Source organism: Manduca sexta, chromosome 5 (assembly GCF_014839805.1).
Source record: "Manduca sexta isolate Smith_Timp_Sample1 chromosome 5, JHU_Msex_v1.0, whole genome shotgun sequence".
NCBI classification, from domain to species: Eukaryota; Metazoa; Arthropoda; class Insecta; order Lepidoptera; family Sphingidae; genus Manduca; species Manduca sexta.
The window spans coordinates 5,983,309-6,000,112 of record NC_051119.1 but is presented as its reverse complement, the minus strand read 5'-3'; the positions used below and the strand labels follow the sequence as shown (position 1 = coordinate 6,000,112).

General features: G+C 34.2%; 1 protein-coding gene across 3 annotated transcripts in view; it reads left to right on the top strand.

Annotated features, from left to right (window-relative positions):
- Positions 1 to 16,804, top strand: part of LOC115452912 (laccase-4) — a 102,539-nt gene that overhangs the window by 83,883 nt on the left and 1,852 nt on the right. For all 3 annotated transcript variants that reach the window (XM_037444420.1, XM_037444416.1, XM_037444429.1), the window contains exons 8-10: positions 6,353 to 6,464; positions 7,592 to 7,694; positions 15,890 to 16,076. In XM_037444420.1, the coding sequence (XP_037300317.1) occupies positions 6,353 to 6,464; positions 7,592 to 7,694; positions 15,890 to 16,076 (402 nt within the window). The remainder of the gene's footprint in view (positions 1 to 6,352; positions 6,465 to 7,591; positions 7,695 to 15,889; positions 16,077 to 16,804) is intronic.

The following is a 16,804-nucleotide window of genomic DNA, read 5'->3' as shown; positions in this document are numbered from 1 at the left end:
ACTAAAAAAACGTCTATGAATAAGTGGGTAAAATATTAAAACCGCGAAAACAACAGAAAAACTGTTTTATTTTAATAGCTCATGCAACTTAATTAAATAACATAATGTAAGTATAATAACCCTTGGTTCTAACAAATGTTTTCTCATAACATAGTTTATCAAAGTGCAAATTAGTTGAGACTTAGTAAGTCGCGCGAAAATCTTGTTCTTACGTAATATACGCGGGACACAAACATTCCTTTTAGTTTCTGTTAAATGTTTTTCAGCCAGCGATAGCCTAGTTGGGTGTGGAACGGACTGCCGAGACGAATGTCCGCAGGTTCAAATCCCAAGGGCACACACCTCTGACTCTTCTAAAATCATGTGTGTATTTTTTGTGAATTTATCGTTCGCTTTAACGGTGAAGGAAAACATCGTGAGGAAACCTGCACATCTGAGAAGTTCTCTATAGGAATTTCGAAGGTGTGTGAAGTCTACCAATCTGCACTAGGCCAGCGTGGTGGACTAAGGCCTAATCCCTCTCAGTAGTAGAGGAGGCCCGTGCCCAGCAGTGGGACAGTATATAATACAGGACTGATATTATTATTATTATAAATGTTTTTCGGTGTTCATTTAAGTGTAATATTTAAATTAATTTTGATATAGCTAGCTGCTCACGACTCCACGCGTAGACTATCGGAATTCAAGACTGAATTTTTGGATATAATGTAGCTCTTATATTAAATCATGATATGACTGCCTCGGTGACGTAGTTGTACTGCATGCAGTACAGTAATGCTCTGAAGTTTTGAGTTCGAATCCCGGGTCGGATATAGAGATATTTGGGTATTTCTGCACAATATCAGCCCGGTGTCTGGAATTTGTGACAGATACAGCGATAGGCTCGCCCCCTATCACATCATGGGACGGAACGCACTTGGCGATATAGGTTGCGCCTCTGCATACCCCTTCGTGGATAAATGCGTGATGTTGTGTGTGTGATGTGATTTACTCGACTGCTGAATTTCATCCAAATCCGTTAAGCTAAAAACAGCTTAAAATAAAAGCAAAAGATTTTATGTCTATAGATTTTTAGAATATTTCGCATTTATAATTTTCATTTTTAGTAAGTACTTCTTATTAGGTAAGACTAGTGGGATGTTTTATATCTAATTTATAGGCTATTTATTATTAAAGATAAGTAATAAAGGTAGGCTATAACTTTGAACACTTCAACTGTCTAGGTTTTGTAACTCAAATATTAATGAGTTGATATCAGTTTGTTTCGAAATATTGATTTGTTACCCATTCTAAAGTTAAACAAAACGGGACTGTTACTGATTATTGAAAATAGATATTTGATGAAAATTACTTTTCAGTTCCAAGAACGTCATCAGTCACTCGTTCTAAAGATATTTGATTATTTCATATACTAACCTATTTAAAAATCGAATAAATTTAAAAATAAAAATACATTTAAAAAGTCGATTATTTTAAATGTTGATCCGTTCATAAATCAATAACTTAAAATGTTGAATAAATTGTTGATTATTCAAAAATCGAACACAAAGGGATAGTACAGCCAAGATGAACTAATATTTAAATTAAAATCAACATTAATTTTCTGCACTATACGGAAACGCGCGTTTAGCCGGCGAGTTTCGTACAGGTACGTAATTAAGTGGTTTCCTGGGAGCCTGACCCTCATCTTGGCGCCAAATTAACTCGACCCTCATTATGAACTTCGCTGGGACAAGTTGGATTTTATTCACGTTAAAAATGTCTTTATAATATACATTTGTAGGGCTTATTTTAAGTTTTACTTTCGATGTTTTTTAAATGGTTTTTGAAAGATGTTGATGAGTAATTTTTAAAAGAAATCGAATATCCCTTTTTAGAATCATAATAATTTATATTGTCGTTTCCATATCAACGTGTATGCACTATTGTGTTCTGGTTGGAAGGTCATTGCAACCAGTGTCATTTCGTAGAATTAGAAGGCGTAACATGTGTCTCTCAGGTTAATAGCAATAAAGTTAACCAAGTCCTAGTCCTACATGGCCTTTGCAGGCGGATCGCCGCTAGCATTTGATTTAATAACTAGCTTTTGATCGCTGCTCCGCCAGCGTGTATAAGTTTTTCCGGGATAAAACTCCACTTTCTACTTGTCCAAGATAGAATAAAGCCTCTATTTTAAGTTAGACATCTAGCAATATATTGGTGTAAACTACATTCAATTCTATGCAGTAGTATTTGCGTGATGCGTGCACAAACATACAGACAGATAAAAAAATCTAAAAACTGTTGTTTTAGCTTCTGTTGCAAAGACCCCATATCAGTGTTACTATTTAGATTTTATTATATGCAAAGATTTAAAACTTTACTACAACAAAGCTTATGCTAAAATAGAATTAAACCTTTATGATATTTGGTAACTCGTTATGCTGTAAAACCATCACACACACTGGAATTCGACTTCAGCTATTAAAATAACTAAATTATATTACAAATAGAATTATTTATTTATTAATTAAAGTAATTTGTCTATTACAATTTTTATTTTAAAGTCATTAGTCTCTATTATCATTTAAGCATACTGTGTCTTATCCAAAATACCCATTGCATTAAGTTCGTATCGTATTTAATATAACAAAGACAGATATTTTCAATGTAAAAGGATTAAATTTAAACAAGTCCGATAGAGGCTAACCAAAAGCCGATTAAAAAAACCCCTGCGACACAGTACAGAGTACGCTCCCCGGTTTAGCCGTACTCATCCCCTTTTCAAATTTACATATTCAAATGTAGAGGAGGGATCAAAGAGCTGCGAATCCGGACCTGGTCAGACGTTTACTAAAACCGTTAGAAATGGTATCGATGCCGGGAATTTGTTGGGGAAATAAAATTGTGAAGTTACTGCGGTTGGCGGTAGCCATATGGGGCATTTCATTATGTTATGGATACATTCACACTTTCTATCCAAGAAGGGCTATGCAGAGGATCTGCAGTACCCTTTTGCCGTACGTATTCCGTCCTGTGATGTGATAGGGAGCGAGCTTATCGCCACATCGTGCGTAACTCCGGGCTGATATTGAGTAGATAAACCCAATTTCGCCATGTGTATTTGGTCTCATGACGTAGGAGGCGAGCCTATCGCCATTAAGGGCACAAATTCCAGACTCCGATACTGATTATATACTATACTGATCGAACCCGCGCAACTACCGTCATACCGTAACACGCCTAGCCACCGAGGCAGTGCCTTATAAATAATGATTAAAACCGAGGAGAGAAAGTAATGAATAAGTCTGATGAAAGAGTTGTAGTTACCTACCCAGACAGCCTCTCATATAAAAGAAACTTACCAGTAAAGTTTCTGCCATAAAAACGTATAATGCATTTCTTCACATAATTTTATTAACAAAACAATAGTTTAATGCAGGCTAAAGTCTTAGAAACGTCAAAAAAAAAAATATTATATAAAAATTGGCGATAAAATCCAAAAGTTATTTTTATTTCGATGTCTAACATTCGTTAACAAAAGAAATTAAAATTGTTCTTGCTCGGTTCTACTCGGTGGTAGAAGAGCTTGAATACGTATACAACTGGTCTTGTACACGAGTAATATTCTTGTCGATATAATTCACCGATAGTTCCAAAACTTTTACAAACGCCTTTAAAACAGTCAGAGAGACTTATTTATTTGGCATTTGTCATTTTGGATATTTAAAATTGTATCAATTTTTATAGTTCACTTTATAAATTGAATTAAATTGTATATGGGCCTGGCAATGTTACCCTACTGCACATGTTGGTAACTGGAGTGGGGTCCAATCGAATGTCGACTGTCGAGAGATGATTATTAAGTTTAAATCACATTGATTTTTCACTACCAAGCTGTCTTAATAGTATGCTGTATATAGCAAATAAAGCTAGCAAATAAATAGCAAATAAATTATTTGTGTCTACCCTCTGCCCCGCCGTGGGGACTTAGGACCAGAAGAAGATATAGCAAATAAACGCCACATTTATCATATGTCTCTTAATGTATGTAGAAAATTCAATCAGTCCTGTGTCATATTATAATAAAAAATAACCTATACTAATATATAAATCTGAAGAGTTTGTTTGATCTGAGGAACTACTAAACCGATTTTTTTCTTTCATTTAGGAAGCTTTCTTGAATGCCATAGGGTCTATATCCCGAGAAATATTTACCATGCGGACAAATTCGTGAGCAAAGGCTAATAAAAAAAATAAACTATGCCCCTCAGAATACGATATAGTGAAATATTCTTTAGATATAAGTTAAACTACAAAGAGAGCGTCAAGTGTCAAAGGGATTTTTCACGACACCACCGCGGCTTACACTGTATCGCTTTTTAAACAAAACCGGGTCACGACAAATTTTTATTCTCGTTATTTGACTTTTCAAAGTAAATCTCGTCTCTCTATCTTGTTTGTAAGGAGTTTTGTTGTGTAGTATATAATTAGTGTCCGATATACGCTTGTTTTGGCGAGTCGTTTGATATGAGGCAATTTACATTTATACAAAATATAATACAATTGTAACAGACTCTCTGTACTTTATAGTTGTTGAAGCGAAACTAATATGGTTTCTTTATTAGAGCAACAGAAGCGAAAACAACAGTTTTTTTGTCGATATGTATGTTTGTATACCATGCAAAAACTATTGCATGGAATCGAATGTAATATTCACCAATGTATTGCTAAAGGTTTAACTTAAAATATAGTCATCATTTTATCCTGGATAAATGTTTTCACGTAAGCAGAGCTGCACTGCTCGGTGTCATAAAACGCGTGCCACTGCTGATCCTGGCTTACAGGAGTTGTAGTGGTGTGTGTGAGGGCGGGAGTCTCGAAAAAACCAGAACTACAAGCAAAAGCTAATTTAATATAAATCTGGTAACCATCAAGGGAAATAGTTCGGTATTAAATTGACCGTTTTGGTTGCATAGTTGTATTATAATACGACTGCAGTGATGAGGTCTCGGGTTTGACGGGACGAGCAAAGTGATATTCAGTTTTTCTACTGAATATTAGCCCGGAGTCTAGAATTTGTGCCCGATATGACGATAGGCTCGTCCACTATCGCATTAAGGGACGGAATGCACACGGCGAAAAGCAGCTACAACAGTTGCTGCTCTACCAAACCCTTCAGGAATAAACGCGTGAAAGTATCTCCAAACATGTGGATAAGCAGGTACAACAGTTGCTTCATTGCCTACCCCTTCTGGAATTAACTTAATGTATGTCCAAACATTCAAATGGATGTAATCCGACTAATAATGACTAAAATATAATTCTGGAACTTCGACCCTCTAGCTGATTTAATATTGAATTCATGGCAGCACATTCCAGAAGTGCTGGGAATTGTCAGTTGGCGAGAGCTGCAATACCACTAGTAGTCAATTCTCACCGTTCAATAGGATTTGCATAATCCATTGACGTTACATCTTAGACGAATATACACTTGATTGATGGTCCTGCGAGGATGTAGTTATGATCTAGAAAATGAACTAGTTTCAGTGTGTAGATAATACAATAAAATGTAACTTGATTTTAATAAAAGGAAATCTCACGAAGAGCTTTTATCCCTTCTTAATATAAGACAAAAATTAATTCAATTTAAAGGTTTTTAAATTATTTTTTCTTTTTAGAACATTTTTTTATTGGTTTGAATGACGAGACGGGCTTGCCGTTTTCCTGATAGTAAGCGATACGATATACAGTAGAAACACCATACATCAATTGATTTACAAAGTCATGTTTGAAATTCCACTGCGCTCGCCATCCTGAGTCATGAGATGTTAAGTCTTATTATGTCCAGTAGTTACATTGTCTACAATCTTCTTCAAACTGGAACACATCAGTAGCACACTGCTTCTTGACGGCAGAAATAGCCATTGCGGTGGTACCTACCCAGGCGGACTTTTAGATATAAGAAACATACCACCTATAGCATTTAAATGAACCTTGTTTTTAAAAATGTTTGTTTAACTATAATTTTCTTCATATTGATGGGTCAAGGAGAGTCAATGGTTCTATGATCATTTGAATTGATCGACAGCTCTTCAATAAAAACACCAACGTTTTCTAAACGACTAAACATAAAATAGGAATTTCGACCTTACGGAGTAAATGTCGGCTTTGGAACTTTTTAAAATTATAATTTAAGTTAAGTTCTCTATACTATTAAATATAAAATAGGAATTTTAAACTTAGAACCTAAATGTCGGGTTTGGAACTTTAACATTTTAAAATTATAGACATATTGCAGCATGCGATTTTAAAACCCAACGGCTTGTAAAGAACCGATGAATAAAAATTAGTAATTTATTTTTTGTTACAGCAACGTCACTTGTAACCTACGCTGGCGAGCGCTACGACTTCATATTGGATGCAAACAACGAGATAGACAACTACTGGATCAGGTTCAGAGGGCTTATGGACTGTGATGAAATGTACGTATTAATCTCTCATCCACCGTAAGATATTCATTGCTGAACATATATCACCATATAAATCCCTCATCATCAGCCTTAAGATGTCATAAAATATAAATCAAGATTTTCCAACTGTTAAAGCGATCTGTATTTAGTAATTCCACAACCTTTGTTATGTCTAAATAGGACCAATGGTGCGTTCAAAAATAAACTCTATCTTATCTTACGTCGAAACTAAAGATGATAAAACTATTGTTCGGCTTTTGTTGCGGTTAATCATATTATAAATTTTTTCTTGGCGTTTCGAAGACTGCATCCATGATCATGGGGACTGAGGTGGACGTAAGAAGTCAGTTACAATATCTACCTACATTTTATAATTATATCAAATTCGGAACACTTCGCTTCGAAACTTTAACATGCATGCAGCAGAACATAAGGCGTAGTTATACTACTTATATTTTACGCTTCATTAATTTTAGTACCCTCTTTTATTCACTCATCACAGTTAATTAAAATTATTTAATTCCTCTCTATATAGGCATGGTAGTGGCCACACTGTAGCTGATGGTAATTGAACGACAGACGAGAGACGATTCTCGTAATATAATTTTTCTTTATCTAAAATCTAAGTTTATTTTAGTGTAAAAAAATCATTATTGATAACATTATATTTTAATTAAATATTATAAATCATGTAACCTAAAGCTAATTATACTAGACTGTACTAAGATATATATAGGAAACATGATATTGTACTTCAAGAAAATATCCTTAACCACATATATAAATACCAGATACAAAAAATAAAAGGTCAAAAATTTAAAAAGATTTGATTTTTTTTTGGTACTATAATCTAAGAATTTTGGTCCCCAACCAACACAGTACTCTTACCTATACACATACAAAATATTAATAGTAACATAAAGCACGTTTCAATGGAAATAAAATGTACAGAAAATCATAATTATCTAATTGTACTTACACAAAAGGCGATTTGAAGTTTTGTATTTGTTAAACTACTTTTGCCTGATTGTACCTACATTCGTCGCTTTCTGGATGTAAATATCCAAATATCACCTTAATACCGGTTGAATTTTAGTTCAAAACCCGATGAAGATTTCTGACGTTAAAATATTTCGCAGCTACACGAGAGCAAAGCAAGTCGCAGTGCTGCATTATGAAGGCGCAATGGATTTGGAGCCGCCAGGCGATCCTTCTTGGTTCGAGCTGCATAATGAAGGACTTGTGAGTATAAATATACTTTAGTTGCGAAGGGACCATATAACCCGGTTCCTGCTTCCTTTTCGTAATTTCGCACTCTTAATAAAATAATGATCCTTTACCAAATTGCCAATTTGTGGGAATCGTCAAACCACCAATTTCTGTTTGCGTCCTTTTAGTTTTTTCCCATTTTTTTTTCATACTATAGGTTTCATTATTTACCTATCTTTAATAAACTCAATTTTATAGCAACTTCAAAAAAAGGGTAGCAAACCTAAAAATATGTTTTGCGACGACTGCAACAAATTAACGATTTTGAAATAGGTCATTATTTTGTTAAGAGTGCGATTTATGTAAAATCTAATCATCAGTAGAGTGATTTGCAGACCGCATTTCTGCATATTCTTATAACTCCATTAGTTTATATAGGTATAATTAAACAAGCATAATCTATATATATAAAAATGAATCCCTGTTTCCCTTGGTCACGCGATCACGCGTAAACGATTCGACCGAATTCACATTTTTTTTTGTTGCGTTTGTTATTGTAGGGAGAATATTCTTATGAAAGTAAAAATTCAAAAAAATGCGCGGATAATTAGAAAATTTAATAAAACTTAACGACAATATTAATTTTACATAACTGTCAGTGGTTCGAAATAACTGTCAGCGATCGACAGAATGCGTGCGTGCATACATAGTTAAGACAGGACAACGTCTGTCGGGTCAGCTAGTTAATTATGAGTAACATGCGAATCTTGTAAGTGGTAATTAGACAACTATATCACTGTTTATTTATTTATTAGACAAAATACTGTTTGTTTTCCAAATAAAATAAAATATTAGTACCTATAAGTCGTATACGCGCCCTAATGAATTCCTCCTAGCCAAATTTCGGCCACGGTGACCAATATCAACGGAGATCAGCCACGCAGGAGATATTATTGTGCCCAAATGTGTCCAATACACAGGTGCACTCTCTGTTCTTTCACTTTCGTACGGTGAGACAACAATCCGATGTGACCGAATTATTAAATTGTACTAATACTATGCGAGCATTTGTCACAGAGGCATCACACTGTCAGTCAGAAAACTAAAACTACAAAATGGAAAAAAATATATTCGTTATACATGGATGATTTTTGCCACAATGTTAACAGAGGTTAAGATAAATATTTATTTTCTTTGTTTTTAATTACGAGACGAGATTGTCGTTCGCCTGATGGTAAACGATAATACCAACATGACCTGTATTACTGATATTTTAGTAAAAATCTGAAATTGGTGGACGATGGTCGCTATCCGGGCGATTATAAAATATGTCCTACCACCATTTATTAAAAAATCAGTACTGTATACAGTTTCATTTCATGGTTTTTTCATCTCTACACTAGTCCGATTTACCCGATCAATAATAAATTCGTGTTTTCAGCGTAAACATATTCTGTAGGACGCTATCTTTGAAGGTCATCCTATAAAACTGTATTGCTTCGATACATCGTATGCTGCGGCATAAATACGTACACCATGTATTGTATTCGGACACAATAAAGTCAATTATATTCTTATTTTTTTTATAAAAAATACCTTTTTAAAAAAAATTCAAGTACTAATTTGTAAAAATTACTTATCTGTGTCAAACATAATTATATTGTTTTGTTTACAAAAAATACATTATAAAAAAAAAAAGTTTTTTTTTAATACTACATTTATAAAAATGACGTATGTATCTGTATCATTTTTGTAATAAAATAGTAATATAATAAAATTTTAGCAATGTCACTCAGAGATAATAATCATCATCATCAGCCGTAGGATGTCCACTGCTGAACATGGGCTAGAGATAATATAATTGTGTAATTTTACCTCGTCTAATTTTGTTACTTCATCTTACCTCTGCTTTACTCGAAGGAATACAGGTATATCAAGCCTAAGGCATTAAGTCCACCTTACATTGTATACAAAAATAATTTAATGTTATCTTATAATAATGAAGATTATTTTCACAAGAATATACAACTTACTTAACAATCTATCTTACAAAAGGAATCCGTTCAGTAATAAAACTCTTAAGAAAAAACCTAACCAATTACCTACAACAAAAACAAAAAAAAATACGAACAGCAAATTTTTACGTTTTTTTCAAACTCTTGCTATAAAATAAAATCCTGTAAAATTCGAACGTATGGATACCTTATTCACAGGGCACCCTTGTTGGTCGTAAAAAAACAGGTTTTCACCGCACGTGGCCCGGATATGATAAGTTATTTTGTAACCCTCTTGCCCTTGTCGTCATATGCATATTTATTCTTATAATAAAAACGTCTACCTCGACTGTTGTGTAACGTAGCTGTATTCCATAGACGGTACGGCAGCGCTCTGAGGTCCTGGGTTCGAATCACGGGTCGGGCAAAATGATATTTGAGTTTTTATTTATTTTACACTTTATATACATTAATGTATAAAGGCGGACTTAAAGCCAAAAACATTATCTACCAGTCAACCTTTGGATGATGCAAAGACGAGAACAATACAGGGTTTTTATGCTCAGTATCAGCTCGGAGTCTGGAATTTGTGCCCGGTATGGCGATAGGCTCGCTCACTATCGCATCATGGGACGAAAAACACTTGGCGAAAAGTGGGTGCCCTGATTGCACCTCTATGGGGATAAATTCGTGATGTGTGTGTGTGTACAAAAATATCAGCCCGTAGTCTGGGACTTGCACATACATATAACACGAATTAGAAACATGGTTGTGGTTTAATAGTCACTTATTAACACGTATGTAATGATCCAATTCGTTTGGATTACAGTTGTCTCGGTTATTACATTTATTTATTTTTTTATTTTATTTTATTTTCATTTATTTGGAAAACTTACAGCTAGGTAATACAGTATGAATTCATAATAAAAAAAACGAAGGCCAATTACAAGTTTTCACCATTAGGTGAGACAATTATGATGCTTTGTTAAAAAAGGTGTTTTTTATACAATTAGTTAAGTTACAAAAAGTGCCTTAATTACCATTACAACAAAAAGAGAAAAACCTATCACTCAACAAGCTCTTAATATTCTTAGCAGTTGTATTAAATAAGTCTATATCTACATCTGCATTGTTCTCATCAAAACCCGCAACTACGTCGTTAAAATATCTACTTGCCCTCAAGATGTATGCATTCTGCCTGTAGTTCGTTCTCATTGGTTGCACATATCTGCACGGAAAAGTAACCCCACTGCACCTGATGGCGTAGGAGTTACTAGAATGGCGACTGACGAGAGATGATTACCCCTTAGCAATCGACACAATTATATTAGCCTGTTGAAACCGGTTATACACAGGCTGATCCCGGAACGCGACACCTAAGCCACTATGGCGGGTAACACCTTGTGTACGGTACTCGCTATCTGGATATAAAATATATCCTACCAACAAAATATTTGAGCCTTAACACTTTTCTAATTCTTATGTCCAATAACTTAGATAACGGAAAGGCTTAAGGGCCCTTATCGGTAACATTACGCAGGTCGCAAAATCAAATGGTTTGCAGATGCGGTAATATCCCTTTGGCTGTAACATTGGCGGCTAGCCAGCCACTATCAGGCCACGCGAAGATTAGAATTATGGAGTACGGAACTTGAAATATATCCCCTTCATATTATAAATGTTTTGCTAGATTCCACCGTTCTTTGAATGTTGTGCCAAAAATGTTTGCTGTTTGTTTTATGTTGAATTTTTGTACAGATATTTGTAGTAATTGAACGTAGTTTGAAGTTACATCGAATTGTACACAGTACGTATACGACTACCACGTTGAGGTTCTGGGTTCGAATCCTAGGTCGGGTTGAAAAATAATCGCGACTGGGTTTTTCCATATTATGAATTAGTCGCATTTTGGATTCAAGAAGTTGCCGATGTGACACATAAAGCCGTTGGTCTTGCGTCTGATCTCTCTCCCGTCATGTCGGATTGCCGTCTCACCGAACTGTGAGAGTGAAGGAACTGAGTGTACTAATGTATTGCGAACACACTAGGAAGAAAATAGACTACTTTTATGACGGAAAAAATTATCCTGTAAACGGAGCTGTAAGCTAAAGCAAGTGAAATATAAATAACTAGCTTTTGCTCGCGGCTTCGCCCGTATGAAGGAGTTTTCCGGGATAATTTTTTTCCGACTTACTTGATATGTATTATATTATGACCAAATTACACAAAATCATTATAAATTGTAGCCTATGTGTTTATCTGATGTATAACCAATATTACTGTAAAGTTTAATCCAAATCCGTTCAGTAGTTTTTTCCTGAAAGAGGAACAAACATACATACATCCATCCTCACAAACTTTCGCATTTATAATATTAGTAGTATTAGTAATATTAGTAGAACCAGCTTGGAAAAAGAGATTGAAAAGAAAAATTAATATGTTTAGAAAAGAGTTAGGGCAGTTAATAGAAATAGATAGAGGAGTAAATTCACACAGGATGTTAAAAATAAAAGATAAATTATATAGGAAATACAAAGTACAAAACGAAAATGATCATGCCAATACAGCCGAAATTCTGAAGCAAAAAATTAAGGCACTCGCGGGTAGAATTAAGAGATATGAAGAGATAAACGCCAAGAAAGACCAAAATAAGTTATTTAATGAAAACCAACACAAATTTTACAAAAGTTTAGAGAACAATAGTTACAGAGTAAGCCAAATACCAAGTAAAGATAGTATAGAGCAGTATTGGACAGATATTTTGTCTAATCCGAAGCAGTACAATAAAGATGCTAGATGGATAGAAGAGATAGACGATTTATCACAGAGAGTCGAAACAACAGAAACAGATGAGATAACAGTAGATGAAGTCGAATTAGCTATTAGGAAACTACATAATTGGAAAACACCAGGAATAGATAAGTTACAAAATTACTATTTAAAATATTTTTCTAATTCACATAAATATCTTGCAACAATATTCACAAAAATAGTCCAAGGGAAACAGAATCTAGAAGAATGGTTCACTACAGGTCAGGTAATATTGATACCTAAAAATAATGAAACAGCAAACCCAAAGAATTGGAGACCCATAGCATGTTTACCTAGCATGTACAAACTATTAACTTCCGTTTTAGGTAATATATTACACAACCACTGCAGCAACAATGACATTATGGCAATAGAGCAACGAGGTTGTCGACGTGGAGCCAAGGGATGCAAAGATCATCTCATGGTCAATAAAGCAATATTAGAGGATGCACATCAGATGCAAAAGAACCTGAGCATGGCATGGATAGATTATCAAAAAGCCTTTGACAGTATCTCGCACGAATGGCTTCTCAAGATCCTTGATATATACCGATGCCCACTAATTATCAGAAAGTTTTTGCAATTGACCATGCCCTCATGGAAAATCATTATGACAGCCCGAGGCTACCATGAATCAATAATAACTGAACCGATTCACATTAGACGCGGTATTTTTCAAGGCGATTCTCTCTCACCGATCTTGTTCTGTCTAGCAATTAATCCTTTGTCGTATATATTAAATAAATACAAACTTAAAGGGTATAAGCTTAAAGAAAGTTTCCGGATTAACCACTTATTGTATATGGATGATTTAAAAGTTTATGCCAACAATAGAAACAATTTAAAAACTTTGCTTGATAGTGTAGAAGTGTTTACAAATGATATAGGAATGAGTTTTGGATTGGACAAGTGTAATATTATTCATATTATCTCAGGTCGCATTAGCAGTACAGTCGGAGAAGGTCACGTACTTTTAAGCGGAGAGACTTTCAATCAACTAGCAGTAAATAATACATATAAGTATTTAGGGGTTCACGAATCAGGCAAGATAGATCATAATATAATTAGGGAACAAACTAATAAAGAATACTTCAAAAGAGTCAAAAAAATACTTAACACTCATCTTAAATCACGTAATATTGTAAAAGCCATAAATATTTACGCTATGCCGGTTCTGCTTTACTCATTCGGCGTCATAAATTACAAAAACAGCGATTTAAAAAAAATTGACATAAAAACAAGAAAGTTACTCTCAATTAGCAAAGCACATCATCAGAAAGCAGATATAGAAAGATTATACTTACCAATAACACAAGCGGGAAGAGGGTTAATAAATATAGAAAATATGTACAAAGCACAAATTGTCAAATATAAGCAATACCTAAGAGAAGAACAGGATCATTTGATAAAAGTAATAGTACAACATGATGTAAATAAAGAAAAATATTCAATAATAAAAGAAGCAAAGATAATAGAGACAGAATTACAGCTAGATCATAATAAACATACAGATAAGGAAATCAAAGAAGCTATCATTAAAAAGCAAAATCGGCAATGGCGTAACAAACCACTACACGGACAGTTTCCCAAGGAAGTACTTGACCAAGCTAATATAGATAAAGACCAATCATTCAAATGGATAAAAAAGCAACAAGTAGCTCCCTCAATAGAATCCTCTATATTTGCCATACAAGATCAGGCAGTTACGACGCGGCAACACCAACGTGACATCCTCAAGTTACCAATAGATGGTAAATGTCGTCTATGTGCTACTAAAGACGAAACAACGCAGCATATCATCTCTGGTTGTGAAAAACTAGCAGGGAATTATTACATATATAGGCACAATAATCTTGTACAATACATCTATTGGTGTCTTGCTCGAAAACATAATATAGAGGTTAACAAATTATGGTGGAAAGAAAACTTAACACAACCGAAAGTAGTAGAAAATGAAACAGTTAAAATAATGTGGAAATTCCAATTCAGACCGATGTCACTGTAATACATAATAGACCAGATTTAATATATGTAGATAAAGTTAACAATTTCACCTACCCTCATAGATGTCACGGTACCTTCAGATTATAATATAGGAGCAAAGGAAATAGAAAAACTTAATAAATACCACCTACTCAAAACTGAGATTAGGCGTTTATGGAACACGGAAACACAAGTCATCCCTATAGTAATAGGTTCAACTGGTATGGTGACAAAAAGTTTATCCAGATATATTAACACATTAAATTCCAGCATAGATATCAACATCCTCCAAAAACAAGCAGCAATCCATACGTCCGTTATATTAGGCAGAGTGTTAGGAGACACGTTTTACGTATACGGGGAACAACAGGGAGACTGAATCACCTCTTCCCTGAAGGTATCAGGGTGGGTGGTCAATAAACCCGAGCAAAAAAGCTCGAGTCAGAGAAAACTTTGAAAGTTGAAGTAGTATAATACCAGCCCTATATTACATTTAATGAAAAATCCCACTACAGGGAACCGGCCTTACTACAGAGAGGGTTCAGATATAACATGTATTTAATTTGACAGTGTAGTTTGTACGTAGCACAAGTTCCCGAGCTCTTTACCATGGAAATAATGTTTCATTCCACTTTGTAAGAAGTTGCTCTAAATTTTTCATAAAGATATACTGGTTGGCAACGGTCTACGATGCTCTCACAAGCTATTTTATAAGTCCGGTTCACTGAGCTAGGGCTTTCGGCAATTTTAGATATGTTAGATGTTTGTTCTTTCTTTATTTTTGATGTGAGGCTTGCAAGATTCGAATAAACAATTATAAAAATTCATTATGTAAATTAAGAGTGCACGGCGAGAATTTTTTTTCAATTAATATTTATTTTTCGCTATGTTATTCTCATGTAAGTGGCGTTTTGTCTCATTAAGAACAAAAAAATATTTTACTTAAAAAATTAAAAATACTGTAAGTAGTTATATTTTGTTTGGGATATACATAAAGTGAATATACCCATTTGATTACAAATTAAAATGACGAAAATATAAAAAATACTATGCTTTCCTCGCGACTTCCTCACAATTTGTTTCTCAGAAATAAAATTTGTACAAAAACCGTTCGTAACTCGGAATAAAATGTAACCAAGTCATTCTCTGTTACTATGAAATAACTTAATATACAAAATCATACACTGTTGCATTACTATATGTTAAAAGAAATTCAATAGTTATGTAAAACTGAAGAGTTTGGTTGTTTGAACGCGCTAATCTCAGGAACTATTAAATCGATTTTGATTCTTTTTTCTCGAATAGGAAGATCATTACTCCTGAATGTTCTAGGCTACTTTTTTTTTGGAAAAATGTTTATCTCGGAAACACATTCACGCCTGATAAGCCTCAGAAAAAATATAGTGTGAAATAAATCTTATAGTAAATAATTGTCCACAGCAATTAAACGCGCTGAACAAAGGCGAAGAAGAGAACGAGACCATAAGCGTGGCGGAGATGAGATCTCTGGCAGGATACGACGACAGTCTGAAGGAGATAGCAGATTACCAGTTCTACATAGCTTACGACTTCTACGCTAAGAATAACTCGCATTTTCACAGGTCACCGTATTACGGGTATTACCAAGGTAAGAATAAGGCTTGTTTTTGCTTATTTTGAAGTGTTGGAAGATTATTGTATTTTGAGGGTAGGATTTAATTTCGTAGAGTCTTGAACCTTAGCTAATCTAATCAAGTATAGATATCCATGATTGACCAGATTTTAGACTAGTATGATTTTATTTCTTAACTAGATGACCCGGTGAACTTCGTATCACCTACATACATTTATTATTATTATTCATCGTGGAACGCAATTTTGCCATACCAATACGTACGTTATCATAATTATCTGTCTCTCGCTAGTCGAGAGTACGGTTTACGCGTGCGGTAGCTTATCGCACATTTGATTAACTTCGACGATCTAAGTCATCTTCTCCGTGGCATTTTGCGACAATAAAATTAAATAAAGTTCTCACGCACTGACAAATTGATGATAGATTTTAATAATAGTCTTGAAATTTATTTATTTATTTTCTATTTTTAAGAACCCACTGACACTTTTACACTTTATTTATTTCTGAAATGTTTTGTATTTGAACAAAATAAACCAAAGAAATCGGACCTCATATTACAACTATGAAACAGACTTATTTCTGAATACATCTATATATATGTTACAGTTCTTTATTTCTAAAAAGAGAAAAGACATGAAATGTTTGACAGGTAGGAACATTTTGTATTGAAAACTTATATTGTCGTTTTTAGTATTTTCCTTTATTTATTATTTATGTTCGTCACCGTTTAATCCATCCCT